At 51.0% G+C, this 25,698-nt stretch overlaps 1 protein-coding gene across 1 annotated transcript in view; it reads left to right on the top strand.

Annotated features, from left to right (window-relative positions):
* Positions 1-25,698, top strand: part of LOC147709941 (N-acetylneuraminylgalactosylglucosyl-glucoside beta-1,4-N- acetylgalactosaminyltransferase 2-like) — a 704,718-nt gene that overhangs the window by 445,134 nt on the left and 233,886 nt on the right. Inside the window, exon 5 of the mRNA XM_086925570.1 lies at positions 457-494. Coding sequence (XP_086781696.1) covers positions 457-494 — 38 coding nt within the window. The remainder of the gene's footprint in view (positions 1-456; positions 495-25,698) is intronic.

Below are 25,698 nucleotides of genomic sequence, written 5' to 3'. Positions count from 1 at the left end.
AAGTCAAGTCATAAAATTTGTATAGCGCACTACATACCCAGAGGGTTTCAAGGCGCTTAGGAAGGGGAGGAGGATTATTTGTCAAATATCCACGTTTTAAGCTGCTTTCTGAACGCTAGGTGGTTCTGGGTGAGGCGAAGGTAAGCGGGGAGTGAGTTCCATGTTTTAGCAGCCAGGTATGAAAAGGATCTGCCTCCCAAGGTGGTCTTGTTGATGCGGGGTACAGTGGCGAGGGCTTGGCTGGAAGAACGTAGTTGGCGGGAGGGGGTGTAGAAGGACAGTCGAGAGTTGAGGCAATCTGGTCCGATGTCGTAGAGTGATTTGTGTGCGTGGGTTAGCAGTCAGAAAGTGATCCTCTTATTGACGGGTAGCCAGTGGAGGTCTTTAAGGTGACCAGAGATGTGTTCGTTGCGTGACTTTACTGGCCAACATGCTCTTGTTTATTTCTTTTCCTAGGGCTCGGTGTCCATGTGGAGAAGGCAGAGCCCTTTCAGGTACAGTGAGATGACATGTCCAGACCTTCTGTGTACTTTGGGTCTAGCTTGCTGGATACTGTGTCCAAAAGTCCATTTTCCAACTATCAGCCACTGATCTGTTGAAATGTGTGATGCCTGTGTTTTTTTTGCATGTGTTATGGTATGTTGTGTGGGATGGAGGGTTCAAGTGTGTCGGCGTGTCGGACCGAGTTCCTATCCCCCCCCCCTTGTATAGGAGAATTGAGGACCAGCAATTGTAAACACTCTGGGCCTGTTTCACGAAGGTGACATTAGACCAAAAGTCTAAGTTTAGACCAAAAGTCTAACTATACATGTTTTCGATATCACAAAGGTAAGTTAGTAATAGTAGGTTTAATACTAGTAAACGTACAAGTAGTAAAGTTACTTACTACTAGCAAACATACTGGCAGCAAAGTTACTAGTAGTGACTTTCCTTTGTGAATACCGAAACGTAGTAAAGTTTGACTTTTGGTCTAAACTTAGACTTCAAGTGTAAAGTTCGACTACAGGTCTAAAGTTGTATGGGATAGAAAAGGGTTTTTAGGAGGTGGCGCACAGCTCGAATGTAACGCTAGTAGTTGAGGTGGGGTTACTGGTATTGCGAGGTGCAAAGGTCTAAAGTTGTGCTTTAGGTGTTAGTTACACTTCAGGTCTAAACTTCGACCTTTGGTCTTACTTTGCCTTTCTGAATCAGGCCTTCAGGCTACCTCTTGCTTGTCCAATAGTTGAAAATGTGATGTTTACCTAAGTTAGTGCCTTTCACCACAAGTTACAGGCTCCAGACATATGACACATACATAAGCTGCGCATGCTGGGAGCTCAAGTTCTAGGTATTTGAGAAACTACAGCTGGTGTACTTCAGTGTTTGTTTGTGTTTTTGTTTACATAGTTCTTGTCTCATTTCAACAACACACATGCATCACTTTAACCTTTGTTCTTTTCAGTGAAACTGTGGGATTGTTTGATCATATTCTAAATTGGCCCAGTGCGTCTACCCACCTCATATGCCCCACCTCGCTGCGCAAGGCTTTAGGCCATGGGCCGCAGGGGTGGTGGCCACAGGGCTGCCCTCTTGGCAAGACCCCATGCCCAGCCCTGCACTGGCGCCCAGCCCTCACTGCAGACACCCTCTGGCCCTGAACAGCGCAGGTTGGCCGTTGGCCTGCAACCATTCCTCCACAGGTGGCCCTCTGTGGGGATCCAACCACCACTGCGCACAAAGTGCGTTGGCAAGGGTTGCCGGCAGGGCTTCCCCTGACACCCAGGCATTGGAGCAAGTATGGGTGGCCAACCCGTATTAAACTCAATATTTGACTGCCGAAACTTTTACTGTTAAGCATCTGAGAAAATGGGTAGGGAGAATGAATAGAGGTAGAAATAGGGACGCTGCACTGACCAGAACAGCAAACCCAGGGGCGGTGGGAATTATGGATAGATGACGCAAACTGGACTGTGCACGTGCAACTTTCCCCCTCTCTCCCTGTGACACTGAGGCGGAGAGAGGCAGCGGTCACCCCCAGGAAAAGTTTGAAAAAAATGTTGGCTGTACAGTTTCAGTATCCTGTCACTTTGGCCAAATCACGTCATCCCTGAGCGCCTGTAATGAATGAATGCGTCCATGTGTAATGTAACAAGTGCTCATGTAGGTGCCCCAATGCCCTTGCGCTACATAAAACTGAGAATAAACTAATCAGTGACAGCAGCGGCCTTTGGGGGCAGCCACAAGGTGAGAATAGATGCATTGTCCAGACCATTCGTTACTGCAGTGGGCGTGGCCTGCATAGTTCAGACCATTCTTTGCTGCGGTGGGCGTGGCCTGCATTGTCCAGACCATTCGTTACTGCAGTGGGCGTGGCCTGCATAGTTCAGACCATTCTTTACTGCGGTGGGCGTGGCCTGCATTGACCAGACCATTCTTTACTGCGGTGGGCGTGGCCTGCATTGTCCAGACCATTCTTTATTGCGTGGGAGTGGCATGCATTGTACAGACCATTCTTTACTGAGGTGGGCGTGGTCTGCATTGTCCAGCCCATTCTTTATTGCGTGGGAGTGGCCTGCATTGTCCAGACCATTCTTTACTGAGGTGGGCGTGGTCTGCATTGTCCAGCCCATTCTTTATTGCGTGGGAGTGGCATGCATTGTCCAGACCATTCTTTACAGAGGTGGGCGCGGCCTGCATTGTCCAGACCATTCTTTATTGCGTGGGAGTGGCATGCATTGTCCAGACCATTCTTTACTACGTGGGAGTGGCCGGCATTGTCCAGGCCATTCTTTATTGCGTGGGAGTGGCATGCATTGTCCAGACCATTCTTTACTGAGTAGGTGTGGCCTGCATTGACCAGACCGTTCTTTACTACGTGGGAGTGGCATGCATTGTCCAGACCATTCTTTACTGCGGTGGGCGTGGCCTGCATTGTCCAGACCAGTCTTTGTTGCGGTGGGTGTGGCCTGCGTCGTCCATGCCATTCTTTACTGCGGTGGGCGTGGCCTGCATAGTCCAGACCATTCTTTGCTGCGGTGGGCGTGGCCTGCATTGTCCAGACCATTCTTTACTATGGTGGGCGTGGCCTGCATTATCCAGACCATTCTTTACTGCGGTGGGCGTGGCCTGCATTGTCCAGACCATTCATTATTGCGGTGGGCGTGGCCTGCATTGTCCAGACCATTCTTTATTGCGTGGGAGTGGCATGCATTGTCCAGACCATTCTTTACTGAGGTGGGCGTGGTCTGCATTGTCCAGCCCATTCTTTATTGCGTGGGAGTGGCCTGCATTGTCCAGACCATTCTTTACAGAGGTGGGCGCGGCCTGCATTGTCCAGACCATTCTTTATTGCGTGGGAGTGGCATGCATTGTCCAGACCATTCTTTACTACGTGGGAGTGGCTTGCATTGTCCAGACCATTCTTTACTGCGGTGGGCGTGGCCTGCATTGTCCAGACCAGTCTTTGTTGCGGTGGGTGTGGCCTGCGTCGTCCATGCCATTCTTTACTGCGGTGGGCGTGGCCTGCATAGTCCAGACCATTCTTTGCTGCGGTGGTCGTGGCCTGCATTGTCCAGACCATTCTTTACTATGGTGGGCGTGGCCTGCATTGTCCAGACCATTCTTTACTGCTGTGGGCGTGGCCTGCATTGTCCAGACTATTCTTTATTGTGTGGGCGTGGCCTGCATCAACCAGATCATTCTTTACTGAGTAGGTGTGGCCTGCATTGTCCAGACCATTCTTTACTGCTGTGGGCGTGGCCTGCATTGTCCAGACTATTCTTTATTGTGTGGGCGTGGCCTGCATCAACCAGATCATTCTTTACTGAGTAGGTGTGGCCTGCATTGTCCAGACCATTCTTTACTATGGTGGGCGTGGCCTGCATTGTCCAGACCATTCTTTACTACGTGGAAGTGGCATGCATTGTCCAGACCATTCTTTTTTGCGTGGGAGTGGCATGCATTGTCCAGACCATTCTTTACTGCAGTGGGCGTTGCCTGCATTGTCCAGAACATTCTTTACTGCTGTGGGCGTGGCCTGCATAGTCCAGACCATTCTTTACTACGTGGGAGTGGCCTGCATTGTCCAGACCATTCTTTATTGCGGTGGGCGTGGCCTGCATTGTCCAGACCAGTGTTTGTTGCAGTGGGTGTGGCCTGCGTCGTCCATGCCATTCTTTACTGCAGTGGGCGTGGCCTGCATAGTCCAGACCATTCTTTGCTGCGGTGGGCGTGACCTGCATTGTCCAGACCATTCTTTACTGCGGTGGGCGTGGCCTGCGTCGTCCATGCCATTCTTTACTGCAGTGGGCGTGGCCTGCATAGTCCAGACCATTCTTTGCTGCGGTGGGCGTGGCCTGCATTGTCCAGAACATTCTTTACTGAGGTGGGCGTGGCCTGCATTGTCCAGACCATTCTTTATTGCGGTGGAAGTGCCTGCTTAGTTCAGACCATTCTTTACTGCGGTGGGCGTGGCCTGCATTGTCCAGACCATTCTTTATTGCGTGGGAGTGGCCTGCATTGACCAGACCGTTCTTTCCTATGTGGGAGTGGCATGCATTGTCCAGACTATTCTTTATTGCGTGGGCGTGGCCTGCATCAACCAGATAATTATTTACTGAGTAGGTGTGGCCTGCATTGTCCAGACCATTCTTTACTATGGTGGGCGTGGCCTGCATTGTCCAGACCATTCTTTACTGCTGTGGGCGTGGCCTGCATAGTCCAGACCATTCTTTACTACGTGGGAGTGGCATGCATTGTCCAGACCATTCTTTTTTGCGTGGGAGTGGCATGCATTGTCCAGACCATTCTTTACTGCGGTGGGCGTGGCCTGCATAGTTCAGACCATTCTTTACTGCGGTGGGCATTGCCTGCATTGTCCAGAACATTCTTTACTGCTGTGGGCGTGGCCTGCATAGTCCAGACCATTCTTTATTGCGGTGGGCATGGCCTGCATTGTCCAGACCAGTGTTTGTTGCAGTGGGTGTGGCCTGCGTCGTCCATGCCATTCTTTACTGCTGTGGGCGTGGCCTGCATAGTCCAGACCATTCTTTATTGCGGTGGGCGTGGCCTGCATTGTCCAGACCAGTGTTTGTTGCAGTGGGTGTGACCTGCATTGTCCAGACCATTTTTTACTGCACTGGGCGTGGCCTGCATAGTCCAGACCATTCTTTGCTGCGGTGGGCGTGGCCTGCGTCGTCCATGCCATTCTTTACTGCAGTGGGCGTGGCCTGCATAGTCCAGACCATTCTTTATTGCATGGGCGTGGCCTGCATTGTCCAGACCAGTCTTTGTTGCTGTGGGTGTGGCCTGCGTCGTCCATGCCATTCTTTACTGCGGTGGGCGTGGCCTGCATAGTCCAGATCATTCTTTGCTGCGGTGGGCGTGGCCTGCATAGTCCATACCATTCTTTTCTGCGGTGGGCTTGGCCTGCATTGTCCAGAACATTCTTTACTGAGGTGGGCGTGGCCTGCATTGTCCAGACCATTCTTTACTGTGGTGGGCGTGGCCTGCGTCGTCCATGCCATTGTTTACTGCGGTGGGCGTGGCCTGCATCGTCCAGACCATTCTTTACTGCGGTGGGCGTGGCCTTCGTCGTCCATGCCATTGTTTACTGCGGTGGGCGTGGCCTGCATCGTCCAGACCATTCTTTACTGTGGTGGGCGTGGCTTATCATCCACAGTTCGAGTAACTACTCAATCATGTGAGTGAATGGTTCTCAGTTCATGTTTATTAACACTCAATTTTAATAAACACTTTCCCAAAAATCTGAATACACTTTCTTGAATTTTGAAGGCAGGCCTATCGTATTCTCTCCACGTGATGTTTGTTAACAGATTTCCATTCCAAAGATGTTCACAGCTCGTGGGCTGTTAAAACTGAAGCCCCTCCCCAGGCGCTCCTCGGCTACGCTGCTTTAATTATATCCAGCGCTTTAAATGGGCCGGTACTCACCGGTACTGAGTATCGGCACTTCTCAGATTTATCACTCTGAGTACCGGCACTTCTCTACTGCCGTTGAGAGCACCGGTACTCGTGGGAAGTAAGGCTCACTGCCTGTGCTGGTGAGCCGGAGTGGAAAGTGTGTCTGGCAGCCGAGGCGCCGCTTCTGCAGTAACCATCTGAGCCCCCGCTGAGCTCTTCAGCGGGGTCATGTGAATAATGTCCGGTGCCCACCATCACGCTGTGCTTGACAGAGCAGGGTCCGGTCAGCCCTGTGCTGTCAATCACATTCAACACCATCCTGCCCATTTGTGCAAACAAGTGTCAGATGACAGCGGTTTCCGAGGGACCACGAGTCGCAACTTTCATGGAGAAGCTGATGAGGCAATGAGCCTTGTATTGATTGTGTAAATGTTATGGATGGATGAATGAATAGATGGATGGATGGATGAATGAATAGATGGATGGATGGATGAGTGAGAGCATGGATGGCTGGGTGAAAGGGTGTGGATGATTGGATAAAAGGGTGGATGATGGGTGGATAAGTGAAAGATTGGATGGATGAATGAAAGAGAGGGAGGGTTAATGAAAGGGTGGATGATGGATGAGTGAAAGGAGGGATTGAGTGAATGGGTGGATGGAATGAAAGGGCAGATGGAATAAAGGAGTGAAAGGGTTGATGGACAGATGAGTGAAAGGATTGATGAATGAGCGAAAGGGTGGATAAAGAGATGGATGAGTGAAAGGATGAATGGATAGGTTTGGATATGAAGGGTGGACAGACGGAATGGTGAAAACGGAATGATGGATGAAAAACTGAATAGACGACAGAATGTAAAGGGTGAATGGTGGACATCAGCAGGTAAATGGTAGGATGAAAGGATGAATGGATAGATCTATGGAAGAGACCAGAGATATCTTCTGGGGGAGGTCATGATGAGTTGCTTCGTTTGCTTTGAGCCAGAAGAGCTTTGGTGCGAGGTGGGGGTATTCTCAGTTGTTTCCTACTCACAAGCTCAAAAGTATATGGTTTTGTGCCAAACAACAGCAATTAACGGTCTGGCATTAAGAAGGAGCATCTATTGCAACTAAGGGAAATGTTCACATATTACAGCATTTCTCTTTCATTTTGTGTCATGAGTTAACTTGCTTTGTTTATATAAACACATTTCTCATGTGTTTTGGTGTGAGCTGCAACTAACATAGAAGTCTTGAAGTATCATCAGGCCTTGCCTTTAGCCCCGCCCCTAGCCCCGCCCCCTCACTCCACCTCGAGCTCATTTTAAAGGGCACCGCAGGTATTTTTTCCCATTTCAAGCCCTGTTCATATCTATATGTTTGGAAACCGAAGGCTGGGCAGAAACACAAATAGTAGCGCGACCCCTTCCAAGTATTGCAGTTTACATTTGGTGCCGCCGGAGGGAGGGGAGCGAAGGGCTGGGCAGGCTGTCATCCTGCAGGGGCCGATCTTACCACAGCATGTATTTCTCTGCGAATTCACCATGCAACCCCCACAAAAACCTAATTGATTCAGTGCTGGAATTAGAAAACCACATACATTGGTAGGCAAGGCGTGTCTAAAGGAAGGCGGGTGCAGTCAATGTATACATTTACTTTTTTTTAAAACTCTGCTGCGAAGAAATTAGCAGCAAGAGCACACGTGGCAGTTAATCTGTAGAGCTGTATTGGTCACCAAGGGTGAATTATCAATGATCTTTTGCGGTTCAGGCGTCTTCTACAGAGATAGTTACTAGCCTAACACATCTCAGGAATAATAATAATAATAATAACGATAGTAAGATAACTTTGGGGGTCAATGCAGTTGCTGGAGGGATCTGAGTTGTGTCTCAATGTTGCATAGATTGTTAGTGTGTCTCCTGCAAAGTACGTCGTGTTACATTTAGATCACAGATGTGTATGTTATGTAGATAGCTAAATTGTTTTGCTTTCAACGAAAGTGCTTCCATCTGGAGCTCCTTGGTGACAGGGATACTTCAGCCCTTCCATCAGACCTAGATATAATGGGACTCAGACAATTGGTCTCGACCCCCACCCATCAGGCAGGCCACACGTTGGATGGAATTTTTACAAATGTGGAAGGACTGTGTATCACCTCAGTTCTCCCTATGACCTGGACAGACCATTCAGCCATCTTTAGCAGACTTACAATTAAAGGTTCACAGAGAAAAAAAGTGGTCCCAGCGAAAAAGGGTACGTTTAAAGCTTGGAAGGACATCAACCCCAATGACTTAACGCTGCTTCTTAATTCCACAATCCCAGAACTATCCACGGATCCTAACACCGCTACTAATCAAAAGTGGTTGGGTGAAGCCACGACCCAGCTGGCACCCACTAAATCATTCTCGAAGAATAGAAATGCGCCTAAAGCTCAGTGGTATACAACAGAACTAAAAATTCAAAAACAGTTAACCAGGAACAGGGAAAGACACTGGCGAAGAACGTATGACAGTGAAAATAAGGAAAATTATAAAAAAGCCCTTGCCACTTACAAAGCTATGATAATAGCAGCTAAGAAAGACTTTTTCACACGCCAGATAGAAACTGCGAAAAATTCCAGTAAACAGTTATTTGACATTGCTAAAACCCTCGCTGGAGACTCCCCGGATCTTAATCCTCTCCCTTCACAAGCTTTATGTGATGCATTATCGGAGTTCTTTTATGCAAAGGTTAATGACATCTACCAAGCCTTCAGCTCAGACCAGACCAGCAGTAATGCCATAACCTCTATTTCTATTCCCAAAAATTCCATGACTTGTTTTAGTCCCCTTACCACTGACCAAATTAAGAGTATAGTTAAAACGATCAAAGCTGACTCTGCTCTGGACCCATGCTCGACTTCTGTGCTCGCTACTGTACCGGACACAGTCATTCCCATTATCACTGCTGTCTGCAATACAGTATTGACATCTGGAATTTACCCTGATCGATTAAAAAACACGTTGATTAAACCCCTGCTCAAAAAACCCGGCTCAGATAAAGGCGAATTAAAAAACTATCGCCCTATAGCAAGCCTCCCTTTCTTAGCCAAGGTTCTAGAAAAGGCTATGAATCAGCAGCTATCAGCCTACATAGAAAAACACAATTTACTGGATGATACACAGTTCGGTTTCCGTAAAAACCATGGCACAGAAACCGCTCTTATAAAAGCAGCTGATGACATAAGAGTCATCCGCGATCAAGGAGGAACTGCTTTGTTGGTTCTCTTGGATCTCTCAGCAGCTTTCGACACGGTCGACCACAAGATCTTGGTCGACCGTGTCGAGAGGATGGGCATTCAGCTCACTGCTAGGGACTTACTCGCCTCCTTTCTAGCCAATAGAACCCAGGCGGTTACACTGGGTCCCTTCCAGTCAGCTGAGTTATCGTTACCGTGTGGGGTTCCCCAAGGCTCGTCCCTAAGTCCGACACTATTTAATATATATGTGTCGGACCTTGCTAATGTCATCAAAGCACATGGGATGAGCCTAACCTCATACGCTGACGACACCCAGCTGGTGCTGGCAATAAAGGGTGATGGACAGAGGGTTGCAGAGAGATTTAAAACCGGGATGATCACTATCGGTGAGTGGATGGCAAGGAATTGCCTGAAGCTTAATTCCGATAAAACGGAGGTGGTTATCTTTGGCAATCTCTCACCAGCCTGGTCTGCCGATTGGTGGCCATCGGCCTTAGGTACACCTCCCTCCCCTACGGTCAAAGTCAGAAACCTAGGTGTTACTTTTGATGACCAGCTGAACTTCATGGCCCATGCAAATAAGGTGGCAGCCAACGCCCATTTCAAACTTAGAACGGTAAGAAAAATCATACCGTATCTACCAGACTCAGCAGCCAAAACGCTAGTCACCTCTCTAGTCTTGACATCACTAGATTATTGCAACGGTCTGCTGCTCAATGCTCAGAGCAGAGTTATTAAAAAACTACAGACCGTGCAGAATGCGGCCGCTCGCGTACTATCAAAAAGACCCAAATTTGCACCTATCTCAGATACTTTGAAAAATTATCATTGGCTGTCCATTCACAACAGGGTGAAATTCAAAGCTCTATGCACAGTCTACAAGACATTACAGGATCAAGGACCTCGTTTCCTTAAAAATCAATTGATACCCTACAACCCATCGAGAACCCTCCGATCCACCTCACTCAACCAACTAGTGGTGCAACGTAGCCGAACAGCTTCTTGGGGTGATCGCCGCTTCTCAATTGCGGCCCCTAGACTCTGGAACACCCTTCCAATCCACATAAAAACATGCCCTTCGCTCCTTCAGTTTAGAAAAAAAACTGAAAACGTGGCTATTTAACCAGTAATTTACATCTCCGCACTTCCTGATCAGGGTGAGACAACACTTGCATTTCTAGCGCCGAGACGCCTACGGGTATTTGCAAGCGCTTTATAAATATCATAAATAAATAAATTCTTTGCAGGTCATGTATTGCAATCCTTCTAATATAGCACAGTGAGCTATTAATGAGCAGCAGCAGCTGCTTGCAAACTGCAAGTCAAGGGTCGAGATTAGAACCCTCTTGCAAACGTTGTCAATGTTTCATATCCGGCTGCTAAAAACGGTTTCTTGGTAGTAATACAGTCTTATAAGTACAGACAACCCCAAGCACTGTCACATTTTCAATCCTGATTGTTCGTTTCTCTCAGCTATGTATTCCTAATACACAATGCCCACCTGCTTACAATACATGCACATAGCTTACATGTAAGGGGTAAACAAAGCCAAAAAACAGCCTGAAATGTTTCTTTTAAGTACCTGGCTTGTGAAGTGAGGGGCTGTGTGTTTGTTTCTCCTCCATTGGATTGGCCTCTCGGTGTGAGGCTCTGGATGGCTTCCATCCAGGATCCTTCATGAACGAAAGGTGGGCTCGGTGCTCTTTAAATGAAGCTTTTGGTTTGGCCCTGGCTGGAATTGTAATTGAGAAGGCCCCTTCACCGCCTGCAGATTCCGGCTCGGAAAGGAAAGCAGACCGCCCGGGGGCGCTGCTCAGTGTTTGTGTGCCGGGATATTACCCAGGCACGCATTTCAGCATATTACACTGGGAGTCCAGTCCGGTTCCCGCCAGAATGCCACTTCTGTCCTAATGGCGGCTCTCTCAAACTTCAGGGTGCTTGGATCAACCCTGAGCCGGCCTTTGTCAAATTTGAGATTTAGCTGCCACCAGAGTCAACACCTCATGTTGTGATGGTTTTTGTCTACATTGGAAACTGTGTCAAGCCCCTATGGAGCAGAGCCCTGTGTGTACAATGCACTAGCGTTCACTCTTGTTGTAAACACGAGTTTTGAGCAGTAAATGCCGCAGGTTGATATTGCGGAGCGCAGCGCTTCGAAGCCCTTCAGTTCCTTGGCGCACAGAGACCCTGCACCGCCGCACACAGAGGAATACAACTAGAGGGAACCCTGACCCTCACTCCCACAAGGCTGAGGAAATCACGAGAGGAAACATCAGATCAGCAGCGGATCAACATTTTACACAGGGTAAAATCACCTCAAGACACGCCACAGGTCCTACAATTAGTATGGTACCACCAACACACAACGCATACTGTGAATAAATATAGAATGCCTTCATATAGGTGAATCTGTTTGACCCTCCAAGCCTGGCTTTCACTACCTTCATTCAGTAGGGTGCCTGCCCCGGGGGCTGTAAGGGCTGCCACGGACTGTTGTCCAAACTGAGGCCAGCCAATGAAGGGGGTCTTTGTGCCCCCCCCCTCCCCCCCCCCCCCCCAACACATGCTCCCGGGCTCTCAGGGTATACTCGCCCTGCCCTCATGTATTTGTTTTAATGAATGTTCACGATGCCGAGACCATGTCCCTGAGTTTGCAGTGGCTGTGACAAAATATTGTTCATGCTGTGGTGAACCAATCAGAACCGCTCAATCCCCTTTAAACTGGCCAATCATAAAATATCTGGACACCAACGGTCCTGGTATAGCTTACTGTTTCTGGGGGGTGCCGCTCCATGCCCACCCAAGCTTTTGAAATGCTAACTTCACAAGAACGACGGAACTGACTCCAGTGGTCGAAGTGGGGAAAAAAAATAGGGGAACTGTGGGTGGAGAATCAGGGGGCGGGAATAACCGAAGATTGGATCAGTGGGCGGAGCCAGGGGTGTGCATATGTTGACTTTCAGCCAAGCACAAAAAGACAGTAAAAAAGTTTGCATGGCGTTCTGCAGTCATACAGACAATTCCAACCCTTCTCTTATAATGGTGTACAGATTCCTCGCTGTACTCCTGGCTCTTCTAATGCACCTCCCCAGGTTGCTAAAGGAAACAGCAGGCTGCGCGCAGCACGCGGTGGCACTTCACCAGTGCATCTGTTTCTAAGTTTTGAAACCCATTTCACTGGTGAAATTAAATCCTGACTAGAATAAATGTTAGCGTACAGCAGCACCATGAAGTGAGAGAAGGAAAACAGACATAGTGGCTGATATGTAGTCACTATGGTAACACGTAATTAAATTCGCACAAGTGAGCCCCCTACTAAAAGTATGTGCCAGGAGTTGCTGATACAATTGTACCACAGCATCCTGTCTGCAAGATATCGACGGAGCTCACTTGGGGAGGCTGATCGGTGCTGAGGAAGTTGTTCTGCAATCACCTTCGGATAAAGTCCGCGCTACATAAAAATGCATTAAATAAAAAGAAAAGATCATGAAGATAACAAGCCACGCATTCACACTTATCTGTAGAACATAACCCTCGCATGTGCCTATTCCGTGGGGAACCCAAGCATACATCACTTACCGGCCCCGCATCCTGCTGTTGCCAATGATGGGAAATAATGTCAGCCAACAATACCTGGTATTAGTGGTGGTCGTTGTTGTCCGCAGTTTATTAATAACCAAAGACATATTAATAACACAAACTGGTTTTTTAAGCAATCTTCCATTTTGCGAACTGTACCCATCAATCATACATGTCACATTACAAATTATGACACCATCTTGTGATAACAGGTGTCAGTCTTTTTGTGCACTCCTCAGTTCGAAAATGGGACTTGTACACAAACCAGTTCGTTGACAGTCTATTGGTGCTCCAGTGGTTGGTTGCCCACGCCTTTGCGTGTTGCGGAGGGGAGCTTATCTGTCGGGAGTTAGGTCCCCAGCTCGCTACCATTTGCGCCCTGCCGTCCGGCCGGGTCTGGGCCGCGAGTACCGTCTCCTCCTGTTACTCCCCTCCTTTATGCAGCCACCTCACCCTGCCGTGCGGCATTCAAAAGTGAGTGGCCATCCTCCTACACACCGCCCGCCGGTGTGTTTCCTTAGCCAACCAGTGTAGGATTTCCGCCCCGCCGCAGGGAGGCTCACGTCTTTCTGCGGCTCCCCCCCTGCACCTGGTTCGCAGCTCCCCCCTTTTTTTTTTTTTAAGTACAACCTGCGAGTGCCATTGCACCCCACAAGTTATCCCAGAATACCTTCATCCCCTTTTTGGAGAGATGCACCCCGTCTTGACCATAAAGTTCCGGGCGGCCCGGGTGGATGAGGCTGTGCCGGATTGATTCCAGGCCATTGGCGTAGCAGAATTTGTGCATTGCGATATTTAATTTTCTCCTCGCATTATCTACGGCTTTGTTGGAGTCGGCACCTCTCCAATGGCTCCTGCTGATCATTTCGGACCAGACTACCGTCGTGGGGCCCAGCCATGCTGCTGCTTTGGTGAGGTCCTTTTGAATGGCCTGCCCGACTGCTTTTCGCCCTAGTCGGGTCAGGTCGTTGCCCCCAAGGTGAATGATCAGGACGTCAGGCAGCCACGCCGAGTCTGCCATGAGGCCGTCCAGCATTGGCAGTAGCTGCTCCCATCTCATACCCGGCTGCCCTATCCAGCGGATGTACGTCGATTTGGGCCTGCTTGCGCTGTGACCCGATTGCCGCCACCAAGACTCCATTCGGGACACGAATGAATGTCCCACCACCCAGACCAGCCGCGGGCGTCCCCCTGTCGAGAGAAAGCATTCTGCTAAGGTGGCCTGCTGCGCACCGGGTGTGGTTGAGGAGCAAGCACCCTGCCGTGCGACAACCCAAAGTGACTGCCTCCCCTTCTCCCCCCTTTTTTTTTTTATACGAGGTGAGGGCGTATGTATGACTTGTACGCCCTGGAGCGCCATCTGCCCACCGCCTGGATCCTGTCCTCAGGCATGCCATGCTGCGATGCCGAGGTCGCTGCGCCGATCCTGAATGAGTGAGGGGCAAACGATGCCGCGTTAAACCCAGCTTTACCAAGGCCCTGGCGCATCAGGGCCGTGAATTGGAACTTGCTCAGGGTCCTTCCATCCTGATGTATAAAGAGGGGGCCCTCGCCAGCCGGGCGGGCCCCCATGTACTTAAATAGCCAGCATACCGCGCAGAGCCCCGCCTCTGGGATGCAATGGAGACGTACCGTCGTCCCCCTCCTTGCCCTGTCTGTCTTGAACTGTCTCAGTGTTAATTCCACGGCCTTTACCATCGGTTTGATGTCCCTCGCCTGCAGACATTGCTGTGCTGGGCCCGTCTTGCTGGGGGCCACTAACTCGCTGATTCAGAATGCTCCGAAGAAAGCCGTGGTGAATGCTGCCCTAAATAATAGCAGCTCGTATTTGTCTGATATTATGCCTGTGAGAGCTCCTAGGAGCTGCCCCAGCTTGCCGAAGTCGATGGGACGCCTGTTGTCCTTCTTTGTACCTTCAACCCTCCTCCAACCTTTTAAGGCTGTCTTTAGATAGGCCGAGGTAGTGGGGTCCTCGCCTGTGTGAAGCCTGGCAAAGTGGGCAATGGCGGACAGGTGCGCCTGGGCCCACGATCTCGTTGTCTTGGCGTTGAATGCCCATCGTACAAATTTTTCGACTGCTGTGCGAGTCTCTGCCTTGTCTTCGAGTGATTTTATGCCCCTGACTCTCATTACTGTGCTTGCGTAGGTCCTGTACCTTCTGTTTGCCTCTGCGGCAAATGAGTGCCCTATTAACCAGGACAAGTTTACCCCCCAGGCCCCAAAGGCACAGTGGAAAGGGGGTCATCTCCCTGTCCGCCCCGGGTACCAGTTCTCTGAACCGCTTCATTTGGGACCGGGATAGTGCATCCGCTGCCATGTTCTCTGATCCTTGCACGAGGCGGGCCTTCAGCTCCAGGTTCCCCTCCAGCTGTAATTTAATTAGCCTCAACATGTCAGGGCATCTCGCTGCGCCTCTGTTAATGGCCTGCACTACTCCCATGTTATCCGACCAAAGCGTGAGTTTCAGGTTTTTTATCTCCTCTTTCCAAATGGTCAGTGCCACTATTATTGGGAACAGCTCGAGAAATGTGATGTTTCTTGTGAGCCCCTGCGCATGCCACCTGTCTGGCCACTGGCTGGCGCACCAACTGTTTCCCAGGACCGCGCCGAACCCCAGGCTTCCAGCTGCGTCCGTGTAGAGAGCTATCTGCCTGGCCGTCACCCACCCCTCTCTCCAAATCCGCACACCGTTGAAGTCCTGCAGGAACTCGTCCCACACCTGTAGGTCCTGTTTTACGCCTGCACTCAGCCGGATGTGGTGGTGTTTGTGGGTGACGCCGGCCGTCAGCCCTGTCAGGCGCCTAGAAAATACCCTGGCGGGAGGGATTACCTATCACTCCTTGGATATCCCTCAGGGTGGCTTTTCTCCGACCCCGTAATTTAGACACTTCTTCCCGGAATTCCTTTACTTTGTCTGCGGGCAACCTGGCAGTCCCTGCTATGGAGTCCAACTCTATGCCCAGGAATGTGAGTCTCGTGGTCGGGTCTGTCGTTTTCTCTTTTGCTAGGCGGACCCCAAGAGACCTGGCTAATTTCTCGAAGGCTGCCAGTGTACTAGCGCACATCGGGGATCCTGCCGGGCCTGTGAACAGCAAATCGTCTAAGTAGTGCAATTTTCCGCCTTCCTGGTGTCCGTCGTGAAGAGCCCATTCCAAGAAAGTGGCGAATTGCTCACAATAGGCACACGATATGGCACAGCCCATGGGCATGGCCTTATCAACAAACACATCCCCCCCCATTGGAAACCCAGTAGGTGGAAACTGGAGGGGTGGACCGGCAATAGGCGGAACGCTGATTCAATATCCGCTTTCGCCATGAGGGATCCTTTACCTGACGCCTTAACTAATGCAATTGCGTCGTCAACTGATGCGTAGCCCACTGAGCAAGCTTCGGGGTCAATTCCGTCATTCACGGAGGAACCCTCCGGAAATGATAGGTGGTGTATTAGTCTAAATTGCCCTTTCTCCTTCTTGGGGACCACGCCCAGCGGGGAGACAACTATGCCTTCGTGCAGCTCCTTTGGGAGGGGGCCCTCGACTCTACACAGGCTCAGTTCTTTCTCTATTTTAGCGCTAACAACCTCGGGGTGTTGCATTGCTGACTTCAAGTTGTTCGCCCTCGCCAGTGGCAATGGGCCCTTGAATGGGATAACAAACCCTTCCTCAAAGCCATCCACCAGTAACCTGGCATCTGCTCTGTTCGGATATTTGTTCGCCAATCTGCGCAGCTGTTGTGTAATAATGGGGGATCTGGCCAGCTGGCACTTACGAATGTCCAACAGATCCCCTCCTCTCCCTGCGTTGGGGCTAGCGCTTCTTGCTCTTCTCTTTCTTGTCCCCTTTTGACTCGCGCTTGGAGCCTTTGCATGCAACGGTAGTGTGCCTGCCCCCGCAGCTAGCGCATGCGTGTTGGAACTTGCAGGAAGAGCCCCATGAGCAATCCCCCGCCTCGTATCTCCAGCAGATCTGCTTAGCTGCGGTTGGGGAGTAAGATCTCCTGGTATACCGCCTCTGATATGTACTATTCTTCCCCTTTTGGAAAGAGCTCCGAAAGGGCTGGTCGCTTTTACCCGCCCAGGCTCTTACCTCCTTGGCTGTAAGCATTTTGTGGATGAACCCCGAGACATCCTCCTTATTCCACTCCATTTCGGGGTGCCTCTGCATTTTCAATCTAAACCCCTTATCGTATTCCAACCAGGCGTCCCCAGGGAACTGCCTCGGTGCTAGGTGGATGTTGGCCTCGTACAGCCATAAATCAGCAGCGCAATGGGGGAACCTTTCCACTATAATGCATGCCATGATTCTGAATGCGTCTAACCAATTGTCGAAGGTGCGCTCCTTTCTGGCCCCGCGCCTTTCTCTCCTGTCCTCTTCCTTCCTGTCGCACGTGGTTAGATCGAGCCCCTCTAGCTGTATTTCCAGTAGTGAGAATATGTCTATGAATTCCTTGCGCCATATCCTTTCCTTAACCACAAGGGGGGATGAGACATGCTAAGCCGGTGGCTTTTGTAGTCAGGGACGCCGGACCAGGGGGTGGCCTGATGTAAGGGTCATTGACTAGCCCGCCCAGAGGTGGGCTCCCTGACGCAGGGCCGTACCCCCAACCGGTTAGCGGGGAGATTTGCTCGCCCTGTGCGGACAGGCCTACCTGCTCTTGCACTCTCGTCTGCCGGGCCCACCCCGGGTCGACCATATGCCATGTCAGACCTGCCGCTTCTTCTGCGCGCTGCTCCCTAGGCCCTGCTACCACTTGCCCTGTGCCATTAAGTAAGCCTGGCGCCAGCAACTTCAAGCATTCTTTTACTATGTTGCTAATATGCTCACCATTTTTTCCTTTGCTAGTCGTCTCGCCCTGGTCACCGACATCCGGTCTCGACGGAGGGGGTTTCTGACGTACTTTCTTTGGAGGGTTCCTCTTGGATGCCTTCTTCATCGGCGTGCTTTTGGGTTTCTTGGGTGCGGAAGGCCCTGGTTCTTCCTCTGCCTGGTCCTCTGGTCTGTTCTCCTTCCCTTTACCCAAGTGAGGGTGGAGCCAGTCATCCCCGTGGATGGCTGATAATTCGCGGATCTTCTTCAGTACCTCTGCCATCTCGTCTGGCTGGCCTTCCGACATGTCGTGACGCCTCTGCGCACCTCTTGTGTTGCTCCTTGGTTTCTCGCGTCTGCGTCAGGCCGTCTGCTGAGGCACAGCAAAATGCGTGTGCTTGCCCCGGGCTCTGAGCTCGCTGCACTCCTTCTGCTGGTCGCTTCACCTGATGCGATCCGACGCCTTCGAATCCTCCGCGCTATCTTGCTTCAAGGGAGCTGGAACGGCGTGCTGTACTCCACGTGGTGTCCTCGGCGACGATGGCCTGGATCTCCGACAGGGCCTCGCCTTCTTCAGCTTCGTCATCCGCCGCGTCGTCTCCTTTCCTTCAGTCGTTGTTGTTGTCGCGCCGCTCTCCTAGCTCCTCGAAGGCGTTGTGCTTCTGCTGGGAGGGCGGCGGTGCTTAAATCCTCTTGAGCCCTCCATGAAGGCCTCAGGTGAGCCCCCCTGATTGGGGGGTTCAAATAACGCCAAGTTGACCATTGGTCGCCCTTTGGGGCGCCCAGGTCAAAGGGTCACTTCCGGTCGGGGTGGCTGGTGCGCACCCTGCTTCCGCTGGTTCCTGGGCGCATCGAGGCGCCCAGAACCAGTTTAACCCACTGGTGGCACCACGAGGATTATGGCGCCGGCCTTCAAGCCTCCCCCCCTACGGGGGGGGGTGAGACGGCCTCTGCAATTAACAGCGCCAGGGGCTAGATTCCGGGGTTGAGTTTGCCGCCTCCATCCACTAACCACACACACACTCACAACTTGTCACAAGATAGCCACTGGTGTCAAGTTCCCCACAGTACCCTGCTTGGGGAAAGCTCATCTCTAATGATCAACTCTAATCTCAGGGCCACTTGATATGCTAAAGGCAGAGGGCGGCGCATTGTCATTGGAAAGAGGTAATCAGCCTCAATCGGAATGACAATGGGCCTCCTCGGTCTGTTTGAGTTCAGGGAGGGACTGCTGCAGCCTCTGGAGTTCACAGAGAAGTGCGAGCTGCCCCTGGAAGTGAATGAAAAAAGTTTTAAAGTTGGACTATTCTTGCCGTCCCGGGACACTTTTTTGAAAGCAAGAAGTAGGGGATCGGATGGAACAATTTTTTAGAAGTAGGGGCACGCCGTGCCCATCATTCCCCCCCCACTTCTACCACTGACTGACTCACACCAGCACAGACAGCTCTCCAGGCAGAAGATTCCCCCATGCTACGTTCGTTAGTTTTATTAGCGCAACTAATATCCACCTTTTTCTAAACTGCGGCTCTCTCGCAGACTCTGCTGGCTGCCTTCACCCTCAGAGCCTTAGCTCTCTAGGCCTTCACACACTTACACACCACGGGCGGCTGGTGACATTTGAAAGTGGTGAGGCGTAAACTAATTTGCATATTGCACCGCAGCGATCGAGCGCAGCGAGCGATCTCGAACCACCTTGCATCCATCCATACATCATTCATGCATCCACCCATCTATCCACCCACCCACCCTGCATACATCATTCATTCATGCATCCACCCATCCATCCATCATGCATCCGCCCATCATGCATGAATGCATCCATACATCATTCATGCATCCACCCATCCATCCACCCAACCACCCTGCATCCATACATCATTCATTCATGCACCCACCCATCCATCCATCCACCCATCCATCCATCATGCATCCACCCATCATGCATGCATCCATCCATACATCATTCATGCATCCACCCATCCATCCACCCACCCATCCTGCATCCATACATCATTCATTCATGCACCCATCCATCCATCCATCCACCCATCATGCATCCACCCATCATGCAAGCATCCATCCATACATCATTCATGCATCCATCCATCCATCCACCCATCCATCCATCATTCATGCACTCACCCATCCATCCATCATGCATCCACCCATCATGCATGCATCCATGCATCCATCCATACATCATTCATCCATCCATCCACCCATCCATCCATCATGCATCCACCCATCATGCATGCATCCACCCATCCACCCACCCATCCTGCATCCATACATCATTCATTCATGCATCCACCCATCCACCCACCCATCCATCCTGCATCCATCATTCATGCATCCATCGACCCATCATGCATGCATCCATCCATGCACCCATCCACCCACCCATCCACCGAACAATCATTAATGCACCCACCCTGCATCCATCCATCATTCATGTATTTTTATGACCATATAAAAATAAATTATGGACTCTAACAAGCCTTTAGGATCGATGTTGAAGGATGTGCCAGTTTACATAATACATCACCCCTACCTTTTTATGCTGGAAACCTTCTACCGCCCATGTATTTGCCATCCTGTAAGCCCTAGGTATGTACTATACAAATTCACATACAAACATACACCAACATGCATGCAATAATAAATGCATATATCATGCTATTCCGCTTTTACCGTTTGTTAACATTTTGAAATGTTATAATCTTAGTTCAAGGAGTACATTATATTTGTGGTGACAGTTGTTAACTCATTTTCTGGAAAATGTTTATAAAATGAAATCTGTTGAAGGCTGTTGTTGCAACTATCAAAAAAGAAATTCTGAGAATTTTTACATTTCCAAAACCCCATGCCGTGAAATAAACGGGTGACCTGGAATAGACGCACACATTTCTGCAGCAGATGCTTTAACACACTGAACTATCTCAAGTAATTTGTGCAAGCTAGTTTACTGGAACACCGAAAAACACACACTCTTACCTTGCTGCCGGTCCCGCACATGTCACAGGCTCACAGCGCCCCTGGCCAATCCTGGCGCCAGGGGCACAGGTACCCTCTCGCCCGCAGCACGCCCATTAGGGCACCTGATGGGCATGCGCAACGCCGCCAAAACACAAGTGCGCATGCGTGGGCACGGGTAAAAATTCACCCTCCATCCCCACGCATGCGTACTTATGTTGGAGTCTGTACAATCATGTCAATGAATCAACATGACGGCCGCCCGGGGGTCTGACGTCATGTTGATTCATTGACATGATTGTCATGAGGGAGCTGCGGGCGGCGTCGGGCAGGGGGGGCTACGCCCCCACGCCCCACTGGACGAACCGCGCCTGTTACACACCCCTCCCACACACACGCGCTCTCTCACTCACTCTTACCAGTTGGCGTGTCGTGCGTTTGCCATACAATTAGACCTGATTTGTATGTAACATGCATATGTCGTCAGGATAGCCCTGCCACATATGTCAGTCTAATAGGGCAGAAAGGAAAAGGTTCAGTTGTAAGTGGTCTACCTATTTTCTTCCACGCAGGTCGCAATGTTCTTTGTATGCAGGATCATCTGCATTCCCAGCCGCCGGAGAGAAGTTATGCAGTGGTCCTGCAATGGTTATGCAGTGGTCCTGCAGTGGTCCTGCAGTGATTAATCAGTGGTCCTGCAGTGGTTATGCAGTGGTCCTGCAGGTTATGCAGTGGTCCTGCAATGGTTATGTAGTGGTCCTGCAGTGGTCCTGCAGTTGTTATGCAGTGGTCCTGCAATGGTTATGCAGTGGTTATGCAGTGGTCCTGCAGTGGTTATGCAGTGGTCTTGCAATGGTTATGCAGTGGTTATGCACTGGTCCTGCAGTGGTCATGCAGTGGTCATGCAGTGGTCCTGCAGTGGTTATGCAGTGTTCATGCAGTGGTTATGCAGTGGTCATGCAGTGGTTATGCAGTGGTTATGCAGTGGTCAAGCAGTGGATATGCAGTGGTCCTGCAGTGGTCCTGCAGTGGCTATGCAGTGGTTATGCAGTGGTCCTGCAGTGGTTATGCAGTCGTCATGCAGTGGTTATGCAGTGGTTATGCAGTGATCCTGCATTGGTCATGCAGTGGTTATGCAGTGGTCCTGCAGTGGTCTTGCAGTGGTCCTGGATCAGGATTCTGGACCCAAAGATGCCTGTCTCTAGTCCTATGTCAGGCAGGAATTTTCAACAGCAAGCGGGGAAGTCTTCCCTTCTTTATTTGTTTTGGGCATTTCTGTCCTGGGAAGGGGTCAACCTGGAAAAATCAAAGAATAAGAGTGAGGGTCTGATTACAATCTACGCAGAATCACCAGGGCCAGACTGGCCGTAGTGAGCACCGAGCGTTTCCCCGGTGGGCCACCAGGGTGGGGGCAGGTATTAGACCCTGGGTGGGGGGGGGGGGGCATTTTTGTACTGGGGGCCAGTTTTGCAGCTTAGCTGTAATATCGTCTCCCAGTGGGAAAAAGCTTCCCGCTAGCACCCCTCCCCCTTCTGCCCGGAGCCGGCCGAGCTCTTTGCCAGGGCCAGTTTCGGTTCCCAGTCCGGCCCTGTCCATCACAAACTTGACAAATCCCCCGTCAACCGAATTATAATCTCATTATATCCTAAGGAACTTGTAATATGGCGGGCAGGCCACGTTTCTGATGGAGTACCCCGTCCGCCAAGATCGTAATCAGCGCCTAAGTAGCAACTGGTGATGGCCCCAACTGGTGATGGCCCCAACTGGTGATGGCCCCCCACTGGTGATGGCCCCAACTGATGAGGCCCCAACTGGTGATGGCCCCAACTGGTGATGGCCCCCCACTGGTGATGGCCCCAACTGATGAGGCCCCAACTGGTGATGGCCCCAACTGGTGATGGCCCCAACTGGTGATGGCCCCCCACTGGTCATGGCCCCAACTGGTGATGGCCCCAACTGATGATGGCCCCAACTGGTGATGGGCCCAACTGGTGATGGCCCCAACTGGTGATGGCCCCAACTGGTGATGGCCCCAACTGGTGATGGCCCCAACTGGTGATGGCCCTAACTGGCGATGGCCCCAACTGGTGATGGCCCCAACTGGCGATGGCCCCAACTGGCGATGGCCCCAACTGGTGATGGCCCCAACTGGCGATGGCCCCAACTGGTGATGGCCCCCCACTGGTGATGGCCCCAACTGATGATGGCCCCAACTGGTGGTGGCCCCAACTGGTGATGGCCCCAACTGGTGATGGCCCCCCACTGGTGATGGCCCCAACTGGTGATGGCCCCAACTGATGATGGCCCCAACTGGTGATGGCCCCAACTGGTGATGGCCCCAACTGGTGATGGCCCCAACTGGTGATGGCCCCAACTGGCGATGGCCCCAACTGGTGATGGCCCCAACTGGTGATGGCCCCAACTGGTGATGGCCGGGTTTCACCTTCCTATGCTCTGTGGTAGCAGGGCTCAGTTCTTGCTATGAAGATACACTTCCAGGTAAAAAGCTCTCCTTTATTCCCTTTTAGCACCAAAATGTCATGGTTCTCCCGTGATGAGCTAATCAAGCTTACGATAGTCGCCGTATTCAAGCATCGAAAAGGGAACCTTAGCCCTCTAGTTCTATCTGCCGCCTTCCCTCCATCCATAGTTCAGGGTAAGCCGATACCCTGTCTCAAGCTTCATAAACTAAAAGGAGGAGAGGACTGCGAGGGGAGCTGCCATTGATTCAACTCCAGCAGCAGGGTTCAAGGCTTCTCCCTGGAAGCAGCCACAAAGACTTGTTCGACCAGATTTGATTCCCTTTCACCAGAAATGAAGGGCCTCTGCCATTTTATGCCTCATAAACCAGGCCTGCAGCTAGAAATGTATTCAGTTTCTGGATTGGATGCCAAGAAAGCTGGTGTGCTTTGTGTTGAGATGGGAATGTGCCCTGCTTGGGGAACAGCATGTTCCGCAGCCCGAGCGCTGGACTGCATGTATCTAGTGTCCTGACTTTTTATTTTGGCCCCAGCATCACACTAATCTGAGCATATGTGCAGAGGCCTGGGTCTGCCCTTGGCTTTGCCAGCCTGTCACCTGGAGAAACATGCCAAGCATCCCTTTCTCTCCGCAGAGGGTCATGCGCCTGTCAGTGTATTTAGTGCGCAGAGCAGTGGCGGCAGCATATGGGTTTAATGAATCCATTGTCTGGATCACTAAAGTAGAGGCCCACATGTCTGCTTGTGTGCACTTGGCTTGTCCTTTGCGCTAATATTCTGCATGTTTAATAAGTGTATGGTTTTGTTTAGCCTGCGTGGCATATGCTTGCTGTGCTTGAGTAAGCCTGCGAAATGCCTGTTAGCTGGATCTTTCTGGGAGGACCCTGCTTGTGTTGACACACGATGGAGGGTGAGGACTGTGTCCCCGGACGGTACAGCTGTATATTGGTGCTGTCGGAGGGAGGAGATCGTGACACTGAAAACAAGGCGTTAGATTTGGTGCTGGGGCTCTTGACTGGTCATCCTGATTACCTCAGATTGATGGACGGTAGTAGTGAAGGCCGCGCCATGCCCACACACACTGCATAAGGTATAGCTAAGCCACCCCTACTGCAGGCCTTACAGCCCTAAGGCAGGGTGCTCTATAGCCCATGTGTGGACATATCTGCATGAGCGGATGTGATCCTACAATATCAAGTCCGTTCTTGGATATTGTAAGTGCACAGCGAAGCCACAGAGAGTGCACAGGCTGGATACTGGTCAGTACGCGTCACCTAGCTCCATGACGGCTTCACTGTACCCTCTGATGTTTGGTACCAGACATTGTTAGAAATGGGGGTCTCTAGTTGGAAGTGGCTGGCTACAGTCCAAGCAGGGACCCTTCTTCCTAAGTCATTGTAAGGGGGCCACACCCTTTGATAACCCCTGCTCAACTCTGTGGTAACGTAGCACGAGCAGTTAGGCTTATCTCAGAGGCAGTGTGTAAAGCATTTACAATCATACACAGTAACACAGTGAAGGACACTACAAAGGGACACCACACAAATAGTTATACAAAATAAGTATCTTTATATATAGACTTAACACAAGACCAATAACGGCAAAAAGCCACAATACTGGAAATGGGGAACTCTTGAAAAGCTGGAAAAATTGTTCAAAGTGTTCAAATAGGGGTTCAGTTCAAAGCAGTGGTCTCTGCAACCCTTTTACCAACAAAGTACCTGGATTTCGTAGCAAAACCAACAAAATGTCGCGAAGGAGCTGTAGCGATGATTTTCCCCACGCTAGGTCGGCGATGCGATGAATCCTTGTTGCAAGGGAGGATGATGCGCTGATCCTGTGGCGTGTGTGATCTTGTTGCGATGAAAGAAAATGGCGCTCCGCGAGGGAGCGACGATCTGTTTGCGTTGCCAGGAAAATGGCGGACGCACGGCGTCCGCGCTGCGATGATCTCGATGCGATGATCTGGGGTCAGCGAGCCTTCGAAAAGCCCGCAAATGTGCGATGCGATGATCTCTGTGGTTACCGAGCACTTTGGTTCCGCGAGCGTGTGATGCAATGATCTTTGGTTTGCGAGCGCTCGGCGGCAGCAGCGCGTGGGTTTTTCTTATGCTCTTCAGCTGCAGCGGCTCGCAAACGGCGTTAGCGACGATTTTCAGCTCTCTTTTCTCTGTAGTAGAACTAGAGGCCCTGGAACTCACAGGGGCCTTACCTGGCGATAGAAATCCTCGCTGGGAGGAATCAGGAGGCTGGTGGGGGAGTCAGATGGGCCTGTGACTCCAGCAGGAGGCTAGCTCTTATCTAGTTGTTGAGTAATTGCTTAGCAAAAATAAAAGTCTCTCAAAAGTCCTTTCCCCTCTTCTTCCAAGTCCAGGGGGAACTACTGCAGGTCAATCCAAGACACAGCACACACGCACGAGGACAGTCCTCTCCTGCAGATTTCTTCAGTAACACGGACAGAGGTTCCTCTTGACATCCAGGAGCAATACAAAAATCAGGGGTTTGGGCACAGATATTTATACCCCAAAAGTCTTTGTTCTCAAAAGTCTCTAGTCACTGAACCCAGACAGAACCAGTTGTGCTCAGGCCTGGAGCACTTTATTTACCAGGCTGCATCCTTCCTTTCAGAAAGAGGGGGTGTGCCATCAGACGCACAAGTAGGAGGTGGAGCCCGCATTCACCTTGCCAGGCACAGCCCTATTCAGGACAAGGAGCTACCCCTCCCCCGTACTCAATGCAGATCTCT

Source organism: Lissotriton vulgaris, chromosome 6 (genome assembly GCF_964263255.1).
Source record: "Lissotriton vulgaris chromosome 6, aLisVul1.2, whole genome shotgun sequence".
Lineage (NCBI taxonomy): Eukaryota > Metazoa > Chordata > Amphibia > Caudata > Salamandridae > Lissotriton > Lissotriton vulgaris.
This window is presented reverse-complemented; position numbering and strand designations above follow the sequence as displayed.